The sequence below is a fragment of the Octopus bimaculoides genome, chromosome 19 (genome assembly GCF_046866305.1).
Source record: "Octopus bimaculoides isolate indiv1 chromosome 19, ASM4686630v1, whole genome shotgun sequence".
NCBI classification, from domain to species: Eukaryota; Metazoa; Mollusca; class Cephalopoda; order Octopoda; family Octopodidae; genus Octopus; species Octopus bimaculoides.
The window spans coordinates 33,177,168-33,203,049 of NC_142946.1; the positions used below are offsets into that span (position 1 = coordinate 33,177,168).

General features: G+C 35.7%; 1 protein-coding gene across 1 annotated transcript in view; it reads left to right on the top strand.

Annotated features, from left to right (window-relative positions):
- The window catches only part of LOC106876507 (disks large homolog 1), a 750,485-nt gene extending 726,184 nt beyond the window's left edge, over positions 1-24,301 (top strand). The window contains exons 21-27 of the mRNA XM_089366712.1: positions 2,832-2,867; positions 9,228-9,275; positions 9,492-9,593; positions 14,962-15,134; positions 15,685-15,794; positions 16,802-16,893; positions 17,970-24,301. Coding sequence (XP_089222838.1) covers positions 2,832-2,867; positions 9,228-9,275; positions 9,492-9,593; positions 14,962-15,134; positions 15,685-15,794; positions 16,802-16,893; positions 17,970-18,076 — 668 coding nt within the window. The 3' untranslated portion in view covers positions 18,077-24,301. The remainder of the gene's footprint in view (positions 1-2,831; positions 2,868-9,227; positions 9,276-9,491; positions 9,594-14,961; positions 15,135-15,684; positions 15,795-16,801; positions 16,894-17,969) is intronic.
- The last annotated feature ends 1,581 nt before the right edge of the window (positions 24,302-25,882 follow it).

Genomic DNA, 25,882 nt, shown 5'->3' on the forward strand with positions numbered 1-25,882 from the left:
CCCCCTCCCACAAATTTTTGGTCTTGTGCCTTTAGTAGAAAGGATTATTATTACCACCACCACAAGCTGGCAGAATCATTAGCATGTCAGACAAAATGCTTAGTGGCGTTTCATCCATCTTTACATTCTGAGTTCAAATTCCATCAAGGTTGACTTCGCCTTTCAGGGTTGATAAAAGATAAAATAAGTACGAGTTGAACACTGGAGGGTGATGTAGTCAACTTACCCCCTCCCCCAAACTCGCTGGCCTTGTGCTAAAATATGAAATCATTATTATTATTAACACTTTCTCTTATAGGTACAAGGCCTGAAATTCTGGGAGAGGGTGCTGGTTGATTACTTTGACCCCCAGTGTTCAACTGGTATTTATTTACGTTATTTACATTTGAAGGGTATTTGTCCTCATCTTGTTTGTTTGTTGTTAACACGTTTCGGTTAATATACCCTCCAGCCTTCATCAGGTGTATTGGAGAAATTTCGAACCTGGGTTCTCATTCCTAAGGTATTTTTTGATGTTATTATTATCATTATTCAGGTTACTGCCTGGAATCAAACTCAGAATCTTGGGGTTAGTAGCCTGCGCTCTTAACCACTACGCCATATGCCCGTGGGCAATTATGGAGTGAATTTTAGGGCTTATAAATCTAATATTTCCCATATGCTATTCATATCTGCACTCGGACTGCTTAGGAGGTTGTTGTGTCCTAGCATATGTACTGCTTCTTTTAGTTTTCATATTTTCCAGTGGTGTTCTCTATTATTTTAACTTCATCTCACAGGGAGGGGTGGTCTCCATTTCATCCCTGCATAATAATAATATCGCAAAAATACCCCAGGTTCGAAATTTCCCCTGTTCACCTGATGAAGGCTGGAGAGTATATCAGCCGGAACATTGTGTTAACTACAAACAAGATGAGAACAAATATCCGTCAAATGTAGATAATGTACATAATTCCTCTTCTCTTAAATATAGAACTGATATTTATTTCATCAACCCTGAAAAGGTGAAAAGCTAAGTTAATCTTGATTGAATTTGAACTCAGAATATAAAGACAGATGGAATGCTGTTGCTGCTAAATTAATAGAATTGTTAGTATATCAACCAAAATGCTTAGCTGCTTTCTTCCAGCTTCACATTCTGAGTTCAAATTCCACTGAAATCTTTGCCTTTTATCCTCTCAGGGTCCATAAAATAGGTACGAGTTGAGCACTGGGGTGTATGTAATCGACTTGTCCCCTCCTCCTCAAAGATGTCGGGCTTTGTGCCTAGAGTAGAAAGAATTTATTACTATTAATAATGCTAGAATATTAATTAACTATCATTTGTCTGTGCTCATATTTCATCGTAATTGACAGTGCATTTCATTCTTCCAGGGTCAATGAAATAACTAGCAATACTTATTCTGTTCACAAATCTAAAACTTGGTGTCAATGTGAGAAACAGAAATCATTAAGATAGTTAATTTCCACAGAGATATGTTATATTGCAGGAATTAGAGTTTGAAGAGACTACATAATATAATAGGAAACGGTTGATGTCAGTTTGTCTGTTCATTGGTCTGCTTGTAGCAGCAGCTTACTGTTATCGGCTTCAGTAACATTTGTGATGATGGTAGATCACTGAAGGCTTGGTGACATATCAAGCATTTAAGACCCTTCTGAATTCTCATGAGAGGTGAGAGCTACCTGCTTGCCTGCAGAATGATAGGCTGCCTGGAAAACTACTTAAGTGCAATTTCTCATGGATCTGTGAACCAAATTACCTTTAGTTCTTCAAACTACCGGCTTCAAAGTATTCCTTCTGCACTAATTAAGTTTGGAACACACTTCCTCTTCATTTCACTGAATACAGGGTTTTTAAGATTAGATCTTCAGATGAAAGCTGTATTTCATTTGAACCATTTAGAGAGTTGTGGGGGTTGGGATGAGATCAGTGATGATTTAATGTGTAGAATTATTAAAACATGACAGAAATATTGGGTGTCAAAAGATATAGATGTCATATCAATGGACATTTAGCTTAGTTCTGTGGCTGAATGTACATAGCTTTATCCATACACACACACACACACACTCTCTCTCTATCTCTCTTTCTCTCTCTCTCTTTCTCTCTCTCTCTCTCTCTCTCTCTCTCTCTCTCTCTCTCTCTCTCTCTCACACATTTGGTTAACACGTAAAACACCTTTTAATGTTAACAAAAGTATGTCACATGTTCCAACTAGATGTTTTTGTTTTCTTTTTTTACCAGCTCATTGAATTGGTTAAGAGGTTGTGTTGAAGGAAAACAGTATCACTATTTCCATAGCGTCTGTCTCCCTTATGATTGTTATTAATTATGATGTACTTGCTGTCAAAATACACGTCTTCCATGTGAAATAGTTTTGTCTATATATTTCTGGACTTCATTCAGCATGTCATCATCACATGCAAGAAACATTGATAAACAAACCATATGTTTACACACATACATGTTCTTTAAAAAAAAAACTCCATTTAACATTGCTAAATGTTATTATGTACTGTAAATTGCTATATTCACTGTTGACAATGATCAATAATTTTTACCTTCATAAGAAATTTATTTAAATAATTGTCATTAGGAACTTTATTAAAAACCCAGAAACTAACCATCTAAAAACCATCATTCTATTTATATATTTCTGAATGACTATTGTTTATTTTTGTTGTTTTCTCTGTTTTTTTGTTCTTTTTTTTTTTATTAACCATCTGTAAAAACTTCTCATCCAGCTCTTTCTTTGACTCTGTCTTTTAACACACAACCAACTATTTGTCTCTCCTACAATCAATTTGATCCTATCTCATTACTACAGGTGGATTAGCCAGTGATAGTAGGGAAGGTAGTCTTCGTAAGTAATATCTTCCTTCAAGTTTATCCAAACATTCATGGGACAAGTCTTTTTACTTTTCTGTTTTCTTTTTAATTTTCTGTTTCCTTTTCTGTAAAGCTTGCTCCAGGCTCTGGTGTCTGTTGTCCTTCTTATACATCTCTGCCACTCTTATCTTGCTTCTCATCATCTCTTTTCTCTCTGCCAATGTCGCAAGAAGGATTAAGGATTACCATGTTAACACCTCCAAAATCATGGAATCATTTTCAATGTCTTGTGGTTCCACAAATGTACAGCTTCATAACAGTTTCACAGCCCATTACAGAATTAGTCATGGTAACCCATTTGTTAAGGGTCTACTCTAGCCCTGACCCCATTGACCCCATTCTTAATTTCTTTTCACATCAAAAAATAGCAACAACATCAACAAATTTGTTTTTGTTTTGCTTTTTTTTTTCTGTATATTTGTAGTCCTTAAAAGACGGATCCCATCCAGTAGAGGTAAGACCCTGGTGAGCTGAGTCTCAGACCTAGCTTTAAGTTGCTGTTGTAGCAGTTTCACTTCACGTATCTTACTAATTCTCTTGGTCATCACATATTCTTGCTTCTCCTTCTTTCTCTCACTGAGAATGTGTGGAGGAGAGGGTCTGCAATGAAGTAGAAGTAAGCTTTGTGGTTTCAGTTCCCTGTTGTATCCACTTCACTTACATCACAAATGTTTTGGGGAAAGACATGAAAGCCATCACATCACAACATGCAATATTTCTTATTTCTTCCTTACAATCTCAAAAGTATTGCTTGCTTAAGGACTTTTCTTTTAATGTGCAGATTCAGGATTAAGGATATTTTGTGAACCTTCACTCAACAAATATTTAATTTGGTTGACATCAAAAGTCACTTATTAAACATAATGGAATGTTAAAGTTAGAATGCTTTAAAATCTGATTGTGATGTTATTTTGACGTGGATCAGAGGAATTACTTATGACTTTGGCAGTCAATAGGCACATAAAGGTACATGGTTCAGTGTTTAGAGTGTTGGGCTCACAATCATGAGGTAGTGAGTTCAATTCCTGAATTGGGCTGTGTTGTGTTCTTGAGTAAGACACTTTATGTGATGTTGCTCCAGTTCACTCAGCTGTAGAAATGATTTGTGATGTCACTGTTGCCAAGCTGTATCGGAGAGGGGAGGCTGGTATGCATGGGTGACTGACTGCTGGTCTTCCATAAACAACCTTGCCCAGACTTGTGCTTCAGTGGGTAACTTTCTAAGTGCAGTCCCATAACTGAAGGGGGTCTTTATGGCAGTCGATACACTTTATCTAATCTTAGATTTTCATTCCTTGTTATTGCCATTTAACTTCATTTGCATTCCTAATTCTTTTGCAAAATGCTTGAATATCACAAAATCTCATTCCTGTTCTCCTCAGGTGGTGTGTATATTTACATCATTATATAGTTGATATTGAAATATATACACATACACATCTAACAGTATATGTATGTACCCTGCGTAGGTATATAATACATTGATACACATGCTTTCTCATTCACTCATGCATTATACACGCTTTTTCACTCACAGGTTGAATTTCTGTCAACCCATATACGGCCATCTGCACTAATGCAAAATTTATGAGTTTGCTCACAGGTTGAGCATTTGTTGTCTCACCTGGGAAAGAAATGCTGTGTTGGTTGCTTCTTGCAACTTTCTACAGATTTGCTCTGCTTTGTGAAAGCTCCATCATAAATGATCCGTCTTCACGTGTGATGATCATCCAACTACAATTACCAATTACATTAATGAAGCATTTTTGCAAACTTCATTTATCTTCATCTTTTTTTTTTCTTTTACATGTTTCAGTCATTAGACAACAGCCATGCTGGAGCATGACTTTGAAAGGTTTAGTCAAACAAAATGCTCCCCATTTTTTAAAAAATTTTATTCTTTAAGTCTATCTATTTCTTTTTGCTGAACCACTAAGTTTTGGGGATGTAAACAGACTAACTCCTGTTGTCAAGCATTGGAGGTGGGGGTCAAACAAGTGCATGCACACACATATACACAACAGGTTTCCACACAGTTTCTATCTACCAAATTCAATCGCAAGGCATTAATCGGCCCAGAGCTATAGTAGAAGATGCTTACCCAAGGGGCCATAAAGTGGAACTGAACCTGATGCCACATGATTGCAAAGCAAGCTTCTTAACCACACAGCCATGCTTCTACCTGAATGTGTATCTCTGAAACAACTCTTTTGTCATCATTATTGTTGTCGTAAATGTTGATGATGAAAATGAAACCCGTAAAAAAATGGGTATGACAACTGCATTCAGTTTGGTTGTTGGTCTCAGAGTATGGAATTTCATAGATCCACATTTTACACAACCAAAAATTCTATTGATGTATTTTAGCCAATGATGAATCTCTTTACCAGTATCTGTGTTCTGTGACAGGTGACTGGCTGGACCAGGTTCCTTCTTGTTGTGTGTTTGTTGAAACAACACCTTCATATGTATTAGTAATTACAGGTTTTCTGCCAAAGTTGCACTAACCTGTGGTATCATCTGCACATTGATGTAGTTCAGTTACTAATGTAGTTGTGGTTTTTGTCCTGTTGTTAAGCAAGAGTGGAATGGCTTGCCATTTCTGCAGTACGAGTTTAACTATAGTCAGTACAAACATAGTGAAGAGAAAGATGAAAGGTGTGTGTGCGTATATATATATATATATATATATATATATATGCATGCACACATTAGGTAGATAGATACTTAATACATGCATCCACACTATGAAGTTGAATATATGATAGAGACAATTACAAAATATATTCTGACCAGTCTCCTGAAAAAGTTGAAGAGATCCCAACTACTCCATGCATCACAGTAATGCCACCCTATTGCCATTCTCACTGCTACCATTGTCATCCTTCACCTTTCATGCGACACTTCCTGCACATACCATCTTATTGTCTGTATCACCAGCTACTGTCTGATCACCTCAGCTAAACTTCACCACAAGCAATATTTTGTTCTATCTATCTGTTGGTCTATATAGCTAACTATCCATCTGTATATGTTGGTCTATCCATCAACATTTCTCTCTTGATCTCTTTATATATGTCATTCTGTCTATATAACTTTATATCAGTCTATCTTCCTCTGTCTGTATCTGTTATGCTTCTTTCTCTCTATCTTTTCTCCCCCCCCCCCCGCTCTCTCCTGTTACATATGTCTTAAAGATATTTACTTTTATTTAATTCATGTGCTATATATTTATATTAATTTAACTAGCACCTAGGTTTTTCCCTTTAACAGCTTGTTAAGCCACTGGGGCAAAACTTGAGGTCCCAAGACAAATCAATATAATCAATAAATTTCACTCTTTGAATAAATGCTTTTGTTTTTCAACAAGCCAATTCACTATACCAAATGACATATATGTGCAAATATATATACACATGCACGCAAGCTTGGCACCAAGAATATTTAGCAAAGAGTGAAGCTGAAAGTAAGAATTTTGCAAACGTTCCGTGACATAACAATCAGATATATGAAGTAGTCTGGATTACAAGGCTGCATGGGAGGAAATGGATGTCATTGGAGAGAAGGGTGTGTATGGAATGATGTTGGGTAAAAACTTGCAAGAGGTTGTTGAATGCATGGGAGAAAGACCGTTCAACAAAATTGCCCTCAGCCTCATTAGTGGCCCTGATGTGGGAGAGAGCAGAATCTCATTGAAATATGCTTGCACCCATCCACTTCCTTGATTCAGTACTTGACTGCTGGTAGAAGCATCTATCATGAGATCCTGCTGGAAAAGAAGTGAATGGCATAACATGGCCCTTCATTGTTCATAATCCTCAGAACTATTAGAGACCAGGGCAGATCAGTGTGCATCATCATGGACACATCTATGGGTCCATATAGAGCTTCCTATCACAACTCCAGTTCACCTTCTGGTTCTGGTCAAAGTTTTCATTAGAGAACCTAGAGGAGGATTGTGTTTAGCATTCATTTTGACTGGATCTCAAAATTTTCCTGGATTCTACTTCAAAGTGATGGCCCTCATCAACCTACTGGGATCGTTATTGATGATGTCCTGGACCTGTTGGACAAATCTGGCCATCTTGACATTGAATGACTGTTGAGAATGTGTCTTTTTATTGGTCACAAATGTCACAAGCCCTTGCTCAATGAAGAACCCATCCATGTTCTGCTAGTGATCTCTGAGTCAACAGGGTTGGCAGCTAAAGCCATGAACGCAAAGTAGCTTTTCATTTTCTTTGTCATATTAGAATTTGCCTTGTTGATGCTAACACCTGGAAGAGAAATTTGAAACATTCTGTGTAACAGTTTATTTTGTCTTCCATTTATGGCTGGCTAAATTTTGTTCATAAAAAACTCGGTACATCCTACACATATCTATACCTACTTCTCTCTATATATGTATGTCCCTCTCTCTTTGTTTCTTTTCTCATTTTGTTTTTTGCCTTTCTGTTTGTTTTTTTTTATCCTTTCTCTTTATATTCAGCTTCATTTTCCATGTCCATGTATAATTTGGTATATTTTAATGTATAAAGTAAATAAAGCGATATAGACAATGTATATGTAACTGTTGTGTGTGTGAATGTGATCTATGGATGTAATTTATTATATATATATATATATATATATATATATATATATATAAAGCATGTATGTATAAATTGGTGCTTACAAGTGTCTGTATTTGCATGTTAGTATCACAGGTATGTATATATATATCTGCAACAAAGTAGACGCATCATTTGGGATAAGTTTATGAGTCAATCTACTACAGGCATTTTCTGCAGCTCTATGCAAACCACTTTATTCTATACACTCCATATCTGACCTCCTAATCAGGTAGTATGTCATGTTGTAAATATCTGAAGCACAAGTTTGACTGAGTGGTTGCAAAGTTTGTTTCACAGCAATTTGGTTCCAGGTTTCATCACATTACTCGGCACTTGGACAAGTATCTGTTCTGTGCGTGGGAGAGTGTGTGTGTGTGTAGCTGGGCAAGACTGCATATTCCATGTATAAACACAATCCAGTCTAAATGTACTTAAACTATTCTCCTCTTTTTTCAGTTTCCAACCACATTTAATTCGACTCCCCTCCCCTCCTGCATGTCATTGTGTACACATGTAGATGTTTATGCTTCTCTCCTGGTATCCCAGGTCTAACTTGTTGCTCTACTACTCACACTAAAAATTGAAACACCATTAACCATATTAACATTTAACTGGCAACATTGTATTCAAAACCCTCTTAATTCAAATTAAGATTTCATCAACTGCCCATATTTTCATGTTGTTGCATGCCATTAGCATTCTTTCTAAAATTCCTGTGAAATTTCTTTTTGTCATTTTTGCTGCAATAATTTCATTAAATTTTATAATTTCATATTATTTGCTACACAATATTGTGTGTGTATATAGATATATAGAGATAGATAGATAGATAGTTATTCATTTTGAAGTGATTTCATTTCATTTTGTTGCAAACATTATATTTATTGAAACTGCTAGTGAAGGAATTCTTTTAATTTCAGGTTTGCATTACTGCAGCTTCCGAATTATGGCATTCTGTGTGTGTGTGTGTGTGTGTGTGTGTGTGTGTATATACATGTATATGTGTGATTGTGATTGTGTGTATGTGTGCACACGGTAATGTTAAGAATGGCTGATGCTGGCTGTTCATTGTTGTGTTGTAGATGACTTTTGCATGTTTATTGTTGTTCTTCCCATGTTTCATTTTTTACATTCTGAATTAAGATAGAATATTCTAGAATTGTGGATCTCATCCATTTCTCTGTCTTAACTATTTTCAGCTTCTCAAAAGCCATGGTGGGCCCATTTGAGGCTAAAGAGACTTTATTCTCACCTAAATGAGTAAATTAGGAAAATAAGGATTAATGAGTCCTTATGCTGATCCTTAGAATATCCTCTGTGGGAGTTTGCTACACTGTCATCATATGTTTGATAATCTACGTCTAGTTTCTGAAAAAAAAATATCACAGATGATTACATTTAAAATGTATCTTAAAATTGATTAGACTGTTTATTGATGAACTAGTAAAGGTTATTGCGTATGGCAGACCCTACAAATGTCAGTTAAATATTTCGTGGTTTATGTGACGAGTACTTAGTGGGTTAATAGGGACTATTATGTGAGAACCCACAATTGACTGTCAAATACATCAGGTCAGTTATTATGTGGGACTCTACAACTATCAGGCATTTGATATTTTAGGGGGTTATTGTAGCAGACTTTACAATTAGCTGTTAAATATTTAATTTCTCTAACTCATATTGTCTCCTTGCTAATTCTTCTTTCATCTATCTTTATTTAGGTGGTGATGAACCTATCTTATCATATGAAGCAGTCATACAGCAGGAGTGTAAGTAGGGTGTTTTCTGGTGATTTTTAGCTATTCTGCCCAGTATTTACTTTAATGGTATTCTCTCTCTCTCACTATTTCTCTCTCTCTCTCTCTCTCTCTCTCTCTCTCTCTCTCAGCTTTTCAATCTGTCTATACTCACTCAATCCCTCCTCTCTTTTTCCCCAAAACTATGTAAGTCTTAATTTACAACACTCTGACATTTCTCTGTTGCAGTGAAGTACACACGGCCTGTCATTATCTTGGGGCCCTTGAAGGATAGGATAAACGATGATTTGATCTCTGAATTTCCTGACAGATTTGGCAGCTGTGTACCACGTAAGTAGTTTTATTTTTTTTCTCCTAATAATAAGGGTGTGATGGGAGTTCCCTGCTATCTGAGATTTTGGAGCCTTAAAACAAGAAATAAAAGGTTTGCTTATGTCATTTGTTGTACAAGTTTATAAGGTATGTCAATTCTGATGGTTGATTATGTAACTTCAATGCTGTCTTAAGCTTTTCTTTGGAAAAGATTGTATAATGATCACCAATACTTGTGTCATATAGTAAACTACTACTACTACCACAAATTGGTTAATCAGATGTGATACAGTTTGTTATATCTGAAATATTGGTTGACCAATCACAGCTGGGATGACAGACACATATAGTAAGATGGCAGGTAGGTAATTAAGGTTATCGAAAACCAAATGTAAACCTAATCAACTTTTCACTGTTGACCTTGCTACAACAAGGTTCCGTTTGCCAAGAAATTTGTTGAGAAGTGAAACCAATGAAAGAAAGAAAGAGAAAGAGTACAACTACCATACAAAAGGCCCTATAAAATGTCCTTGGAACCTTACTATAAACCTCACCACATTATACACTATCGCTTACACATCCTCACTACAGCATCACACATCCTTAAAATCAGCAAAGGAGTCTGCATGAGTGCTTGAACCGCTAGAAGAGCCTTCAGATCACACACAACTGCTTTAACCTTTTCGTTGCCAGATTTCTTTTGAGATGCTCTGCCATTGTTTCAATTAATTGTGAAAATAACTGAAGGATTTAATAAAATGACTGTCATCATTAAGCTAGTGATTAGAACATGTAATTAAAATATTATTTAATTTAGATCACTTTAAAACAGAACGTTTGCGTTACAAAACCAGGGGTAGTCTTAAATGGATTGGTATCAAAGGGGTTAAACCAGTGATTCTCTACAATTTTTTACCTATGAACCCCTTTGATCCCTATTTTACTCGGTTAGACCCTCATAGTCATTCAATGTTTTAAAAGAACCTTATTGTATATTTATAATTGAATATTATTAGGAATTGTATAAAAATATTGTTAAAATATTTTGTGTAATGTAGCAGTATAACTAATTCATTGCACATAAATTATAACAGCAAAATCTTTTCTTGATCCCTAAGGGTCACATGAATCCTGGTTGAGAACCACTGGGTCAAATAAAGGACACTGTAGCTCTATGCAAACCACTTTATTCTATACACTCCATATCTGACCTCCTAATCAGGTAGTATGTCATGTTGTAAATACCTGAAGCACAAGTTTGACTGAGTGGTTGCAAAGTTTGTTTCACAGCAATTTGGTTCCAGGTTTCATCACATTACTCGGCACTTGGACAAGTATCTGTTCTGTGCGTGGGAGAGTGTGTGTGTGTGTAGCTGGGCAAGACTGCATATTCCATGTATAAACACAATCCAGTCTAAATGTACTTAAACTATTCTCCTCTTTTTTCAGTTTCCAACCACATTTAATTCGACTCCCCTCCCCTCCTGCATGTCATTGTGTACACATGTATCAGTCTGTTCAAACCAAGTTGGCCTGGAGTTAACAAACATGTCTTTACTGCCACACTACAACAACAATAGTGAAGGTGCATGACTTAGTGGTTAGGGTATCCAGCTCCCAACCGCAAGGTCATGAGTTCAATTCCTGGCAATACGCTGTGTCCTTGAGCAAGACACTTTATTTTACATTACTCCAGTCCACTCAGCTGGCAAAAAATGAGTAGTACCTGTCTTTCAAAGGGCCAGCACTGTCACACTCTGTGTCACTCTGAATCTCCCTGAGAACTACATTAAGAGTACACGTGTCTGTGGAGTGCTCAGCTGCAGTAGTCTGACTGGCAGAAGAGACCAAGAAACTAGAGAAGACTGAATGGATAAGAACTAGATACACACCTATGTCACAATAGGTTAGAAGTCTGATCCTGTTTTTTGTTTTTTCATGCTGGGCATAGATTGGTTGAGATTTAACAAGAGGCTCTTCCTGTTACCAATTATTCCTTGCTTTCAAGTAAGGAATTTTATTCCACTGGTCTTTGTATGTAATCAAGTGGATAAGGTGTTGGTTTACAATCATAAGGTCATAGAATCAATTTCTGGCCAAGTAATACATTTTGTCTTTAGCAAGTCGCTTCATTTTGCATTTACTGTAGTTGACAGCCTACTGCTGGTGCAGCTCTCTCTCCAGCTGCCACTTCCTCAATGTTCTGCTAGATCAAGAAGATGGAGGGTCAACTTCTTGTCTGCTTAGGACGACATTGGCATTTAAAACAATTAGCAAAAACATGGTACATACTACCAGGTCATAGTCACGTGAGTGTGATAGCTGTAACGGTTATGGTTATAGTTTACATCACATGTCAAACCACTGAGTTTACAGAATATATATTAGTGACAGAGGTAATATTTATCCCCATTTAAACATAGGATGTTCTGCTAGAATAGACTATACCACAATATAGTTCTAACAGCACATCCACATTTAAGTGGGGATGAATATTGCCTCTCAGAAATAAATAAATGTCACCACTGGACAATATGTGGAACTGTGAAGACAAGTTGAGACAGGCACACACACACACACACACACACACACACACACACACACACACACAACAGGCTTCCATACAATTTCTATCTTCCAAATTTTATTTACAAATCATTAGTCAACCCAAGGCTGTAGCGAAGGACACTTGTCCACAGTGCCACGTAGGTATGGATCAAACCCAAAACTACAGGGTTTTGAAGCAAACTTCTTAACTACAAAGCTATGCCTGCACCTTTTATAAACATATACCCACACATGTTATATACATGTGTGGGTTGTAAAATCTCCCATGTAATCAGTGTAGATACACAATGTTGATGCTAGCTTGGTGTGTTGCTACATTATAATTTATTAGCAGAAATACTGCCATTCTGGCAGTTTTCTGCTAGCCACTTAATAATAATTTCTCAGTTCTAATAATTTTTATATTTTATGTCTAATTATTTCTTTGTATAATAGTATTTACTTGCTTAGTAAATATTGCTTTCATCATTTTATCACAGTTATAATCTCTTTTTTAAACAAACATCGAAGTAGTCCAACTACAGAGGAGTGAGTAGTTTGTCAAGTTTACCTTCCCCTCAAAGCAACATAGAAATTTCAATTCAGCATTCCATCTGTAAGCTTTGCAGTATGTTTGTGTGTGTGTGTGTGTGAGAGAGAGAGAGGGGGGGGAGCATTGTAAACGATGAAAGAAATAAACATGAAATGAAAAAATCATAAATAAAAGGGCATAACTATAGATGTATATGCCCCCATCTTTGTTGCCTCATAATATTTTAAAAGGATATTTTTTAACGAAATTTTAAATACCGCTTAGATGTTGTGGCTTCAGAGTACATAGGGATTTATAGGAAAGAATTTTTCCGATGGAGTGGAGAGAGAAGTTTGGGAAAAAAATCACACAATCCAACTTTTTTTCCCTCATAACATTCAGGAAAATGGCTATCTTTTAATGAAAGTTTATACAAATACCTTTCAAATAGCATAGATTATGATTATAAGGAAATTTGAGGGGAAAATTTTTTCCGAGGGGTAGGGGAGAGGAGTTTTGTATCAAGAAGACCAAATAAGTTAAAACCTACTCTATTTTGACAGGAGCTTTCCCCAGTTTTTGTAAACCACAGCCTTCAAAATGATGGGGAGGGGTGGCATCTTTGTATGAAAAATGTCCTGAAAATTTTTTTACAGTCCCTTTTCCCCTCATCATCCCACTCCAGACCTATTTTGGCCAATTTTTGTTGCACTTCAAAACCATGGGAGTAGCCTTTTTGGTCAAAAAGAAAAAAAAAAATTAATATTTTCGGAGGGAAAAGTGAGTGATTTAAGGGAGATTTGGCTGTTGGTTCTAGCACATCCCAAGAAAACCCCTTCACTCTCACATGTATTGATGTTTTTCAATATTTTTCTCCCCATAAATACATATGCTGAAGAGAAGAAAATTTGAGAAATTATGTATTTTTTGCAACTCCACTCCCTGCTCCCAATTGTTTCTGTTTATAAATTAAGGTATTGGAGAACCTGAGAAGGTCATTGCTGGCATTTATCCACAGTGGTGTGAAGAAAGAGTTACATAAACAATAATTCACTTTAATAGCATACTTTTCTGTTAGAAAATGTTTTTTTTCTTACACACACACACACAGCTTCGCTTGATAAAAGTAGGGTTAAAAATTTAGATTACAATTTTTTTTTTTTTTTGTTGCTTATATTCACCCAATGGACCACAAATGTGTTACTTCAGCATCATCATTCTATAAAATGTGTCTAATGAGAGCAAAATATTGAAAGAACATCAATGCATGGTGAGAGTAAAAACGGAGGGTGGTTTGGGTTGATGTTTTTCAATATTTTTCTCCTCATAAATGCATTTATATGCTAAAGAGAAGAAAATTTGCTAGAAACAACAGCCAAGCCTCCCTTGAATTGTTCACCTTTTCCTCTGAATTTTTTTTTTTTTTTTCTCAAAAAAATGCTCCTGATGGCTTTTAAGTTTTAAACAAATGGCCAAAATCGGTCCGGATAGTTATAATTTTAAGGCTTATTCCAAACAACCATAACAACAAAATCACTTCTTCAATTTTTTTTTTTATAAAATACATACCTGTATATAAAAAAAATTTCCATTCTATAAATAATGTTTTCATACTACATATACAGAATAAACTGGGTTTTCCAAATAGCAAATTAAAACTTGAAATGTAAACATTGAAACAGAGAGTGAGAGATATTACAAATGAAAATGGTATACTCCACAGTGAATGCAATGAATATTTGGATTTGTGAAAAATTGGAGTTCAAAAGTTCGGAAATCGAAATTATAGGAAATTTCTTAAACCATGAATTTATAAAAAAATTTCCAGGCAGTCAAGCCTTTGATAATTGCTTTCTTTTAGTACTTTTAGTAACTGTTACGTACCTAATTAATAAGTAGCTTTCTCCATTATAATATAGATATTGTTGTGACGGTGCCATGTAAAAGCACTCATGCCTGTGTCGCATAAAAGCACCTGGTACACTCTGCAAAATGGTTGGCATTAGGAAGAGCATCCATCTGTAAAAACCAGACAAATGGAACCAGGGCACCCCTCCAGCTGGCCAACTCATGTGAAACTGTCCACCCATGTGAGCATGGGGTACTGACTTTAAAAGATGATGATGATGATGATATTTTCCTCAAACACTCTCTCTAATTCTTTTCTCTTATCACAAACACATACTCTCTTCCATCTCAGACTTTCAGTGGATATTATAATATTAATCAGTCAGTTACTCCTTGCTGAAGGTATATTAGTACAAGGCCACCCTTATTTCACTACCATCTTCTCATCTGTATTTACAGATACTACCCGACAACGGAGAGAGAACGAAGTTGATGCCCGTGACTACCATTTTGTTGCATCTCGAGAGCAAATGGAGCGAGACATTCAAAACCATCTTTTCATTGAAGCTGGCCAGTACAATGACAATCTTTACGGAACTAGTGTTGCATCAGTGAAGGAAGTTGCAGAAAAGGTAGGCTACTCTCCACATTTATTTACACTTTTCCTTCTATGATGCGTATTTTTCATCAACACTATTCTTCCTATCTCTACTGGGTATAAACTGGATGTTTGGTTAGTTACACTTGAATAATGTTTGCCGATATACCCCAGTTACCATATTTGGGTATGATTAAAATGTTGTGCCTCTGTTTTTAAATTTAATGCTTAATCTTATGAAAACAGTCACTGTATATACTCCTTCAAAGGTTTAGATTCACGAGTCAGATGGCCAAAATATCTCCAGTCATTTTTGAACAGTGGACATAGACCTTAGGATTACACATAACGAAAAGACTTGAGCTCTGTTCACTAAAAATCATATACGTCTGATGTTTAGATTGGAGACACTATCTGTCTTTAATACTTGGGAAGTTGGCATTAGGGAAGATGGTTGAAAAACTTGAAATTTAAGTATTAGTTACCTACCCCCTCTACACACACACAAACACATCTTCAGCTTGATAAAAATTAAACTATGGTTAATCTCCTGTTTTAAAATGTTCTGAATGTTCTTTCTTCAGGGCAAACACTGCATTTTGGACGTCAGTGGTAACGCAATCAAGCGGCTACAAGTAGCAGGATTATATCCAATCGCAGTTTTCATCAAACCCAAATCCGTGGAATCTATAATGTAAGTTGAATTTCTTTTTTCTTTGAGAATTAGAAGTCCTTCTTTGTGCTAATCACTCAGCTGTGAAGTGGAAGTAATTCATCCTTTTTCATCAGGTTGAAAGATGCTAAGTAATGTACTTTGTCTGAGCGGCTCAGTTCAATTCTTGCCACAGAGAATAATACATCATCTAATTATGTTAGTATAGAGCTTTTTCGATAAGGTTATAATTGGTATAATTTCTACCAAATGTCTAACAAATTAAGACTTGATCCAGTGAAAAGATGTGAGGTTACCCTCATCTTTTGTCTTTTACTTCAGTCATTATATTGCAACCATGCTGGGACACCAGCTTGGTACTTATTCCATCAATCTCTTTTGTCAAACCACTAAGTTATGAGGACATAAACACCAGTTGTTAAGCTGTGGTGGAGGTCAAAGGCACACATGCAATGGCCTTCTTTTCAGTTTCTGTCTATCAAATCCACTCACAAAGCTTTGGTCAGCCCAAGACTGTAGTTGGAGACACATGCACAAGGTGCCATGCAGTGGAACTGACCCAGAAATGATGTGGTTGGGAAGCAAACTTCTTACTACACAGCCATACCTGTGCCTACATAAGTTATTTTAATATTATTTTTACAAAATAGGTTGGATATGAAAGCTTCAGTTCACTACCGAAGGAAGTTTTTTTTTTTCCATAGTCAGGAGGTATGGCAACACCCATGATCTGTTACAGGGCCTTCAAGACTGCAGGGAGGGAGAATGGTGTCCTCAAACTGGAAATCCAGCCTGGATACTTGCAACAGAGTGGACTCTGCTAAAGTCACCTAAGGTACCAGAGAGTTGTGTTAAACTGGAAGTAAACAGTTAAGTCTGTTTATATTGTTTAGTTGGATGTCATCATGTCCTTAATTATCTACATGAATTTACTTCCTCTTCCGTATATGTAACTATCTACATAACGCTAGTCCCCAATTGTCTGCTACCTGGTTGTAGTTAACAGATGATGTCTATTTTCATTACAGGGAGATGAATAAAAGGATCACAGAGGACCAAGCTAGAAAAACTCATGAAAGAGCAATGAAACTTGAGCAAGAATTTGGAGAGTATTTCACATGTAAGTAGCAGTCATCTCCTACGTTGTTTAACTATTGCTGCCTCTAGTTCCAGACTGGTTTGCGACATTATTTCACTATAATGTTCTCTTTCCCAGGAAAATCAAGAATCACGACCACTAATGTTAGTCTTTGCAGCATTTCAACTGCAATAAAAGGATTGCCAAGATGACCAGGGCTCTCAGTGGTCTGGAAAACCTAGTCAACTTGGGATTGTCAGGGGATTTTTTTCCTAGAGCTATAATTTATTTGCAATTAGTTGTCTTCTTAAATGAATTTATAAATTCTGCATTTCATTCCATATCTACAATGGACTTGCCATTTCTGAACTTCTGATCATTCTGTGTGGTGACATTAGTATAGACATCTTCATTAAAATAACAGATTAATGGTTCAAATTTTTGTTTTACAAAGGTATCATTATTAGATGTGGTTCAGCTGCTTGCCTGCCAGTGCAGACAGGCAGTTTTTACTTAGATGTGGTCAGTAAAGTGTGTGTTTGGTTTTGCATCACCTCAGATTTATGACCAAGTTTTGGGAAGGAAGGGTTTTTTGCTATTATTCTTGTTAAATAACTTGGTCAGAAAAGAAGGGAGAGTGGTCATCACATTTTCAGGCTTTTCTTTCAGATTGATAAAATTGATGTAGCTTGATTCTCTACCTGAACATCAAAAAGTGGATGGCAGTGATGAGTGAATTGAAGATCTGGCCCTGATATTTGCATCAGTGAGCTCTGCTAAAGCTACCCAAAAACCACATTGTAGAGTGAAACTGGTCAGCCTATTAAGCCGACCATCCAAGAATTTATTGTCTTATATAGAGCATTAGACTAGCCTTGTGTTCCAACATTGAGCAATGTCCTCTTTCTTCTCTTTCTATTACAAGGATCATTCAATCACTGTGTCTAGCTACGAAACTGTCATCACACCTACCGTATTGTTCATATTTTTCCCCAATGTATTATCCCTAGAGAGTTTCATTCTTCAGGGACTCTGTTCCGATCAATTCATACTAACCTTAGCTACTTCTATCCACTGTTTGCTGTCACTTTATGTCAACTTCTCTCCCTCTCTTTCAGCTGTCGTACAAGGAGACACGGCTGATGAAATCTATGCAAAGGTCAAAGAAGTGATCCGTGACCAGTCAGGACCAACAATATGGGTGCCAGCCAAGGAAAAACTCTGAAATTCATCTTTTATGATTATCTAAATTGGAAAAGATTGAAAACAACATGCAAAGCAAAGCAAAATTTTCAATAACAATATACATGCATATATGTATATATATATATATATATACATATATATATATACATATATATATATATACATATATATATATATATATATATATATATATAGACACACACACACACATATATATATAATAAAGGGGAAATATATAATTAAAAAAAGGGAAATTAAACTTACCTGTACCTGGTACAAAGTTTTAAAAATGAAAGAATATAATAAAATTACAATTTGAGTGTGGCATGTTTGATAAAAATAATACCCACCAGATCTACAAATCTCTCTATCTATTTCTCTATCACTATATATATATATATATATATATATATATATATATATATATAATACTCTCTCACACACACATACACACATGTACGTACTATGTATATACATGTGTGTGTGTATGTGAATATTTGATAATCTAGCCTATGTACTAGTGGGTGGGGCTATCGTGTCTGTAGGAAAATTCAAAAAAACACCTTTATCTCAACTTAAAATGTCCAGTTCAGCTACTTTTTACTGCAACCCCCAGTACTTGAATGGAAGGTGGGGTCATCACAGGCAATTGTTAGTGTGGGCGGGGGTCCAAGGGCCAGCAGTTTAGAGTCAGAATCGGAAGCGCCTTGTTGTGTTGTAGTTGTTTCCTCTTTTCTCCTACCCTCTTCTTGCATCTGCTTAATAATTAACACAACCACAACCTTCATGATGATGAGGAGGAGGAGGGGAGGAGGACAAGGAAATTTGATAAAAAAAAGCCAAATTTAATCATTACACCGTCACTAACCCCCTCCTCAACACCATCTCCAAACACCTAATGACAAACAATCAGAAAGGGGCTGCACTAATACATTACATGTTTGGGTGACATAAATGCTACACCTCTAACTTCAACACTACCCACTCTTCTTTTTTTAATTTTTTAAAAAATCTATTATCCGCCTCTGTGTTTCTCAGCACCCCAACTTTGATGTAGATTCTCACAACACACACACACACACATACACACATATATAACCGCTTAGTGTTGACTGTCAGAAGAAAAAGTACTTGATACCATAGTAGAGATTAATAACATTTTTTTAATTCTATCCGTGACACTCTTGCTACCCTAAGCTTCATGTTACACGGGGTCATCAGGCAAGTTACAACTCAAAAGACTTACTTGAAGACCTTGTGTACCTACTAGTAGCAAGAGACTCACCAAAATAAATAAATAAATGTGTGTGTGTATATATATATATATATATATATATATATATATCCACACACACCTTTCATTTTCTGCTCCTACTATCCCCACCTCCTAATCATTTCATACCTAATTTGCCAAGATTTTTTTTTCTCTTTCATTCTGCTTTCTTTAGTGTTTTGGTATTCTAAGTGTGCCACCACCTCTACCACATCTCTCTCTCTCTCTCTCTCTTTTTCTCTTCATATGCTCTCACTCACCATCACTACTCTCTTCTCTCTCTATCAACCACCACTGCCACCCTTCCCTTAAGTGCACATTTCTAGTTTGTGATGTCCAGTGTGCCACCAGCACCACCACTGAGATGTCCAGTTCTACCACCAGAATGGGAAGTGTTGCTCTTAGAGAGAGTGAGAGAAATAGAGAGGAGTGCTACTTCTCATTTTACGCTTCCTCAGACTTCATCATTATCATTGTGTGTCATCATTTATTCAGCATTTCTCTCTCTCTCTCTTTCTCTCTCTCTCTCTTTCTTTCTCTCTCTCTCTCTCTCTCTCTCTCTCTCGCTCTCTCTCTCTCTCTCTGCCCTCCTCTCTTTTGTTGACACCTCATATTTTCTTTTCTTGTTAATTTACTGCTGAGATCTGTGGTGGCTGGCTGCTAGCTGACCCCCCCTTAATAACCCCCACCATCGTTGTTCCCTTCAATCAGAGTTGAGAGGTTCAATTCTGTGTGTTGCCATCAACAGCACACGTTTGATATCCATGGGTTCATGCCTTTACTCGATATTTCTGTGAATGAGGAAGAAGAAAACCCGTTTACTGTAGCATCCATTGTGAGGGAGGGGGAGGGATGTTTTTGTTTATTATTATTTGTTTAAGGATATAGAACTTTTTTTATTTCTTGGGGTAATTTTGTTTTTTTTGTCATCTGAATATAGAATGTTTTTTTTAACCTTTTATTTTATTATTTTTATTTTGCATATATTTGTAAAGAATATTGTTTATTAATTATTTCTTAAAATTATTTCGTAAACCTTATCTTTGAAATAAAAAATTAAAAGAATTTACTTTAAAAATTTGTATTCTTTTACTTCATATTTACTTTCTGCCAATTTAGAAGTGTGGAGGGGTGGGGCATTTGGATCTTTGTTTTGTTTGTAAGGTGGGGAATTGGCAGAATCGTTAAGGCATTGCAGAAAATGCCTTGCAGTTTTCCAGCTTGTTTACTTGTTTCTGTTATTAGACTGTGACCATGCTGGGGCACTGCCTTGAAGAATTTTTAGCTGAATGAATCAATCCTAGTACTTTTTTTTTATTATTCTATTATATACCTGGTACTTATTCTATCAGTTCTTTGGCTGAACTGCTAATCTACAGGGATATAAATAAACCAACACTGGTTATCAAGTGGTGATTGGGAGCAAACACAAACATACACACACATATATACAATAGGCTTCTTTCAGTTTCTTTCAATCAAATCCACTCACAAGGCTTTGGTCAGCCTGAAATTGTAGAAGAAGACATTTGCCCAAGGTGTTATGCAGTGGTACTGAACTTGAGACCATGTGGTTGAAAAACAAATTTCTTACCACACGGCCATGCTGTTTATGCTCTGAGTTCAAATCCAACCAAGTCAACCTGGCCTTTCATTCTTTCAGGGTCAGTAAGATAAAGTACCAGTCAAGTGTTAGTCAACAGTATTAACTAATCCCTTTGCCCAAATTTCAAACCTTCTGCCTATGTTAAAAACAATTATCTTTGTGTTTTCTTAGATAGTTTAGTGGTTCTCAACTGGGATTCATATAAGATTTGGGGTAGGGTCCATGCTTGTAAAATAGTAAACTTGAGATCCACAATGTTATTTTAAAGGCCCATGAAAAGTGTTGATTTAAATGTATTATGTATTGCAAGAAACAGCTAGGTTTCTTTCTCTAACTATTTTACATAGTTCAACCTATACAAGTGAAGGAGTGAATAGCAAAATAGGAATTTTTAAAGAAGTATCTATAAAATTAGTTTTTAAACATTGAATTGCTATGGTCCAAGTAAAAAATAGTTAAGAACCACTAGTTTACATGAAAAATCTCAACTAATTCATTAGAAAGATCATATTTTTGACTTCTGACATTGATTAAAATGTTTGTAAACAGAATTTCAAATTGAGGAGCAATTGGTTAGTTCTTTAAGTAATTTCTGGATCTGTTCCATTGCATTTATTTGTTTATGGTAAGAACTGTTTGTATCATTAGGTAAGGAGGAGAGATTAGGATTCCTGTATTACAAGGTAATATTGGTTTGGAGTTAACCTAGGATAGAGCACCGGAGACAAAAGTATTGAATCAATGTATCCAGTTGTATGATGGAGTAAACATATGGCTACAGCAGTGTTTATTTATTGATGCGATGATGTACCTTGGTGAAGTTGCATGACAGGGTAGATAGAACACATGGAAAGAGAGAGAAAGACAACAGATGCACCCAGGTGAAGTTATATGACAGGAAAGCCTACCATTATCTTCATTCTTGTGAAGCAGACATTTTTCTCTCAACACATCACTGTTCTATTTTAGTTCTATAAAGCAACAAACTGAAAACTCATTTCTGCTTCTTAGTATTTTTCCATGAACTATATGTGGGTGTGATATCTTTAGAATTATCTACTCTAGTGTTACCTGACATCATCATTTCATGCTGGGCGTTAACCTCCTACTCCCCTGAATATAGAAAGGGTTGCAATAGTTTAAATTCCTAATATAACCATCAAACCCTTACTCTGATTGACTATTCATTTCAGTGGGTTTTAACATAACTCCAGAGAAATGGTTTTTGCTATTACTTTTCTAATAGTGTTGAATTTATTTCTCAAGCAATACTTGGAACCAGGCTTTTGGCTAGGGCTTGTCTTGTGTTAATACTGAAGTGATTGGTTTGGTTGTCTGTTGTTTATCAACCATTTAAATATAACATTATTTTGGAGTTGATCTAACCTTTCAACCTTCTGAAATGAGTATAATTAATACAAGTAATGTAGTGAGGGTCATTTAGATTGTCTATGCCCATGCTGTATAAATCTGAGTTAGATGTTACACCAATTATTAAAATGAATGCTTCTGTATTTGTCTCTGATATAAATTTGTCATCTCACACCCCATTGAACTGATTTTCTTAATTTTTGATGTTTTTAGGGCATTAAAATTTCCAACAATAAAGTTATCTCAGTTAAAAGTAAGATTTTTAAAAATTTTGGAAAGAAAAAGGTTATTATAATAATTTATATCCAACTTGGTGAATTATATATGAAATACCTCCAAATATTACAAATGTTGATATTTTAGATAATGCTGCCCTAACATGACTGGAACCTGTTAATGAGTCAAAATATTTTAAAATCCAGAATCCCTAAAACTGTATCTTAAAAATAAAGAATGTTTTAAAACTAGGAAAAGAAACAGAATAATTAATATCTCCAATAATGAAGGTGGTGAGCTGGCAAAATTGTTAGTACACCAGGCAAAGTGCTTAGCATTTCATCCATCCTTGCGTTTTAAGTTCAAATTCTGCCAAGGTCGACTTTGCCTTTCATCCTTTTGGGCTCAATGAAATAAGCACCAGTTGAACACTGAGGTCAATGTAATTGACTTACCCTCGCCTATGAAATTGCTGGCCTTGTGCCAAAATGTGAAACCAATATCTGCAATGTCTTAAGGGCTGGTTGGCTGTAGTCTATTTTCTTTACCTCAGTACATAACTGATACTCTCAAGGATATGAATTGATTAAACTGTTGGCTGTATTACATTCAGTCAAGTGTTCTGCTGTGTTTGCCACAACAGTTCTGCTTTGAGCTGGCAGACTCATTAGAGTGACAGGTGAAAAAAGGCTTTGCAGTATTTCTTCTGACTCATTACATTCTGAGTTAAAATTATGGTGAGGTTCACAAAATAAAGTACCAGTCAAATATTGGAGTTAATACTATTGACTAACCCCTACCTTCAAATTACTGACCTTGTACCAAAATTTGAGAGAAATGTTCTAATGTTTTAATGTTTCTATCTCTCTCTCTCTCTCTCTCTCTCTATATATATATATATATATATATATATATATATATATACATCCCTCTACTGCTGACACCAAATTACTGTACACTGCTATTTTCTACAACTATGATTGTCTGCCCTTTGCATAGATGAACATTATTCATCCTGAATGAGATCTTCCCATATCTTCCTCTTTCTTTACAAGTGTATGTGAGGTGAGGGACAGAGAAGACCTGAATGTTCTATTCACCCCCACCTCAACGCCACTTGTTTGCTCATTGCTTCATCAATTCTAGGGAGAAATGAGAAGGAAGTTATCTTTCCCAAACATGCCACCATGTTTTCCTCCCCCCATGTAGAAGCTGTTGAAATAATTCTGCTATTGCTAATGTCCAGCTGAGTTGACTGAGTAAACATACAGTCAAAAACTGTTTTTTACACTATTGACTCCTGGTTCTTTAGTTGATACATTCTCCCAGTACTGGTCTTCTGTCCATCTGAGGCACAACGATTGATTCTCACATGTTAACCAGTAATAAACTGGTGTCATATCCAGGATGAAGATTCCTCTTTCAACAACTTCCTACTCTGAAGTACTAAGCTAAGACAGCATATTTATGACAACACCCTATCCCCTGCTCATTATATATCACAACTACTGTCATTTCTACAACCACCACCATCAGTTCTATTACCACCTCTATCAGTTCTCTCATAACTTACTCTGTTTAATATCCATGTATACTGGTTGATTTGTTTTGTAACCATTTCTCCTTTTTTCCCCATGGAACAGCGCTCCCACTGGAACCTTTAATATTTCTTTTCATATACCATGGCTGGTGGTTGACTTCATGTTTTATTCCTGTCATGTCTCAGTGTTTCCTCATATAAATCCAAATAAATTTGGAGAAATATTAAATGAACCATTCTTTTTGTGTTGTTATATTTTTGTTACTTGTTCATTTTAATCATAATTTAAATTGTTTTTTTTTAATTTTCTTATATACAAATATTTATTTCAACTTGTGTGAGGGGTCAGTGGTTTGTTTGTATAGGATCCATAATTTTAGTATACCACACAACAGACATTGAGTTCTTCAACAAGATACTCCACTGGTTATTATTTTGACAAGAGATATACATACATTCAGTCAAGACAAAACATGGAATCGAAGCTTTACTGCTGTTACAACTGACTTGTAACTGCAAGTCAATGTTGTTTTATAGTGAAGCCCATACCAGCCATGATCACTTTATTTTTGTTTTAAGATATAATACATCTGAGACAGGTTCTTTCATGTCCTTCCAATGGTGGTTTAACTGGTACCTATTGTCAACAATATCTCCAACAGTGGTGGAAGTGCTAGTATGTGATAAGCCACTTGAGACAGATGTGATCTCTTATTTGTGTCTTCTTCAGATCCTAAAGGGGTGAGAAAATACCCTGTGATTTCTTTTTCTTTTTTACCCAACTAAGTATAACTACAATTAAAAGAAGGCCATGACAATGAATTAAAACCCCCCAATATTCAATGGCATGAAAATGTTGCAGACAAGTGTCTTGTAATTGTTTAACCCTTCAGTATTCAGATTACTTTTGTCAAGTGATAGGTTTTACATATTCATATTGCTTTAAATTAATCAAATGTTATCACATAGCTTTGAGATTTTGATAATGTACTAGTTTATTTTTAAAATGGTATTGTTGGGTAGGCATGAGAGTCTAGATCAAGCCAGTTTGAACATAAAACAGGGCCCGATATGGCCAGTTTGAATGCTAAAGGGTTAATAGTTATATGGTGCATCGATATTTTACCAATATGGAAAGAAGGTATGTAAAATAAACATAGAAAGAGACAAGTGATCATGGTGGTTGTTTATGTTTATCAAATTTAATAATCTACTTAAAACAAAAGTAATTTAACAATAGTTGGGGTAGAAAGAGCAGTAAAAATAAACACTACAAAATATAAGAAAGCAACAAACAAAAATTTAATATATAATGTGTGACATTGGCATTAAATATATATACATATGTGTGTTTCTATTGAAACGTATGAGAATTAGGGGTAACCACTGGAACCTAACTACTTTCTGCCCCTGATGAACTAACTGCCTTAACACACTTTGTTTTATCTTAAAAACAAAACCAGTGGAGGCTTAACACTTCCATCTGCATTGAAGAATATTTACCCAATGGGTAAAACGTTTCATACACTCACACACCTACCCCCTACAATATAAACTATATTAATCAAATAATTCTGCTTTGTTTTAATTATTTCACTGCCAGGATGATATATGGTCCATGTTATAATTTAATTAGAAATGAAGCCTGGAAAATCTAGGAAGGGAGAAGCTGGAAGTTGTATCATTCATGCCTTTCCTAAAGTGTTAGTGACATAAGCATCACCAGTCTACTAGGTCAACTGGAGATTTACATCCCCAAAAAGTTATCAGAGTTGATTTCTTACTTTGGTACATTTCCAGATTTCTAAAAGCTACTGAG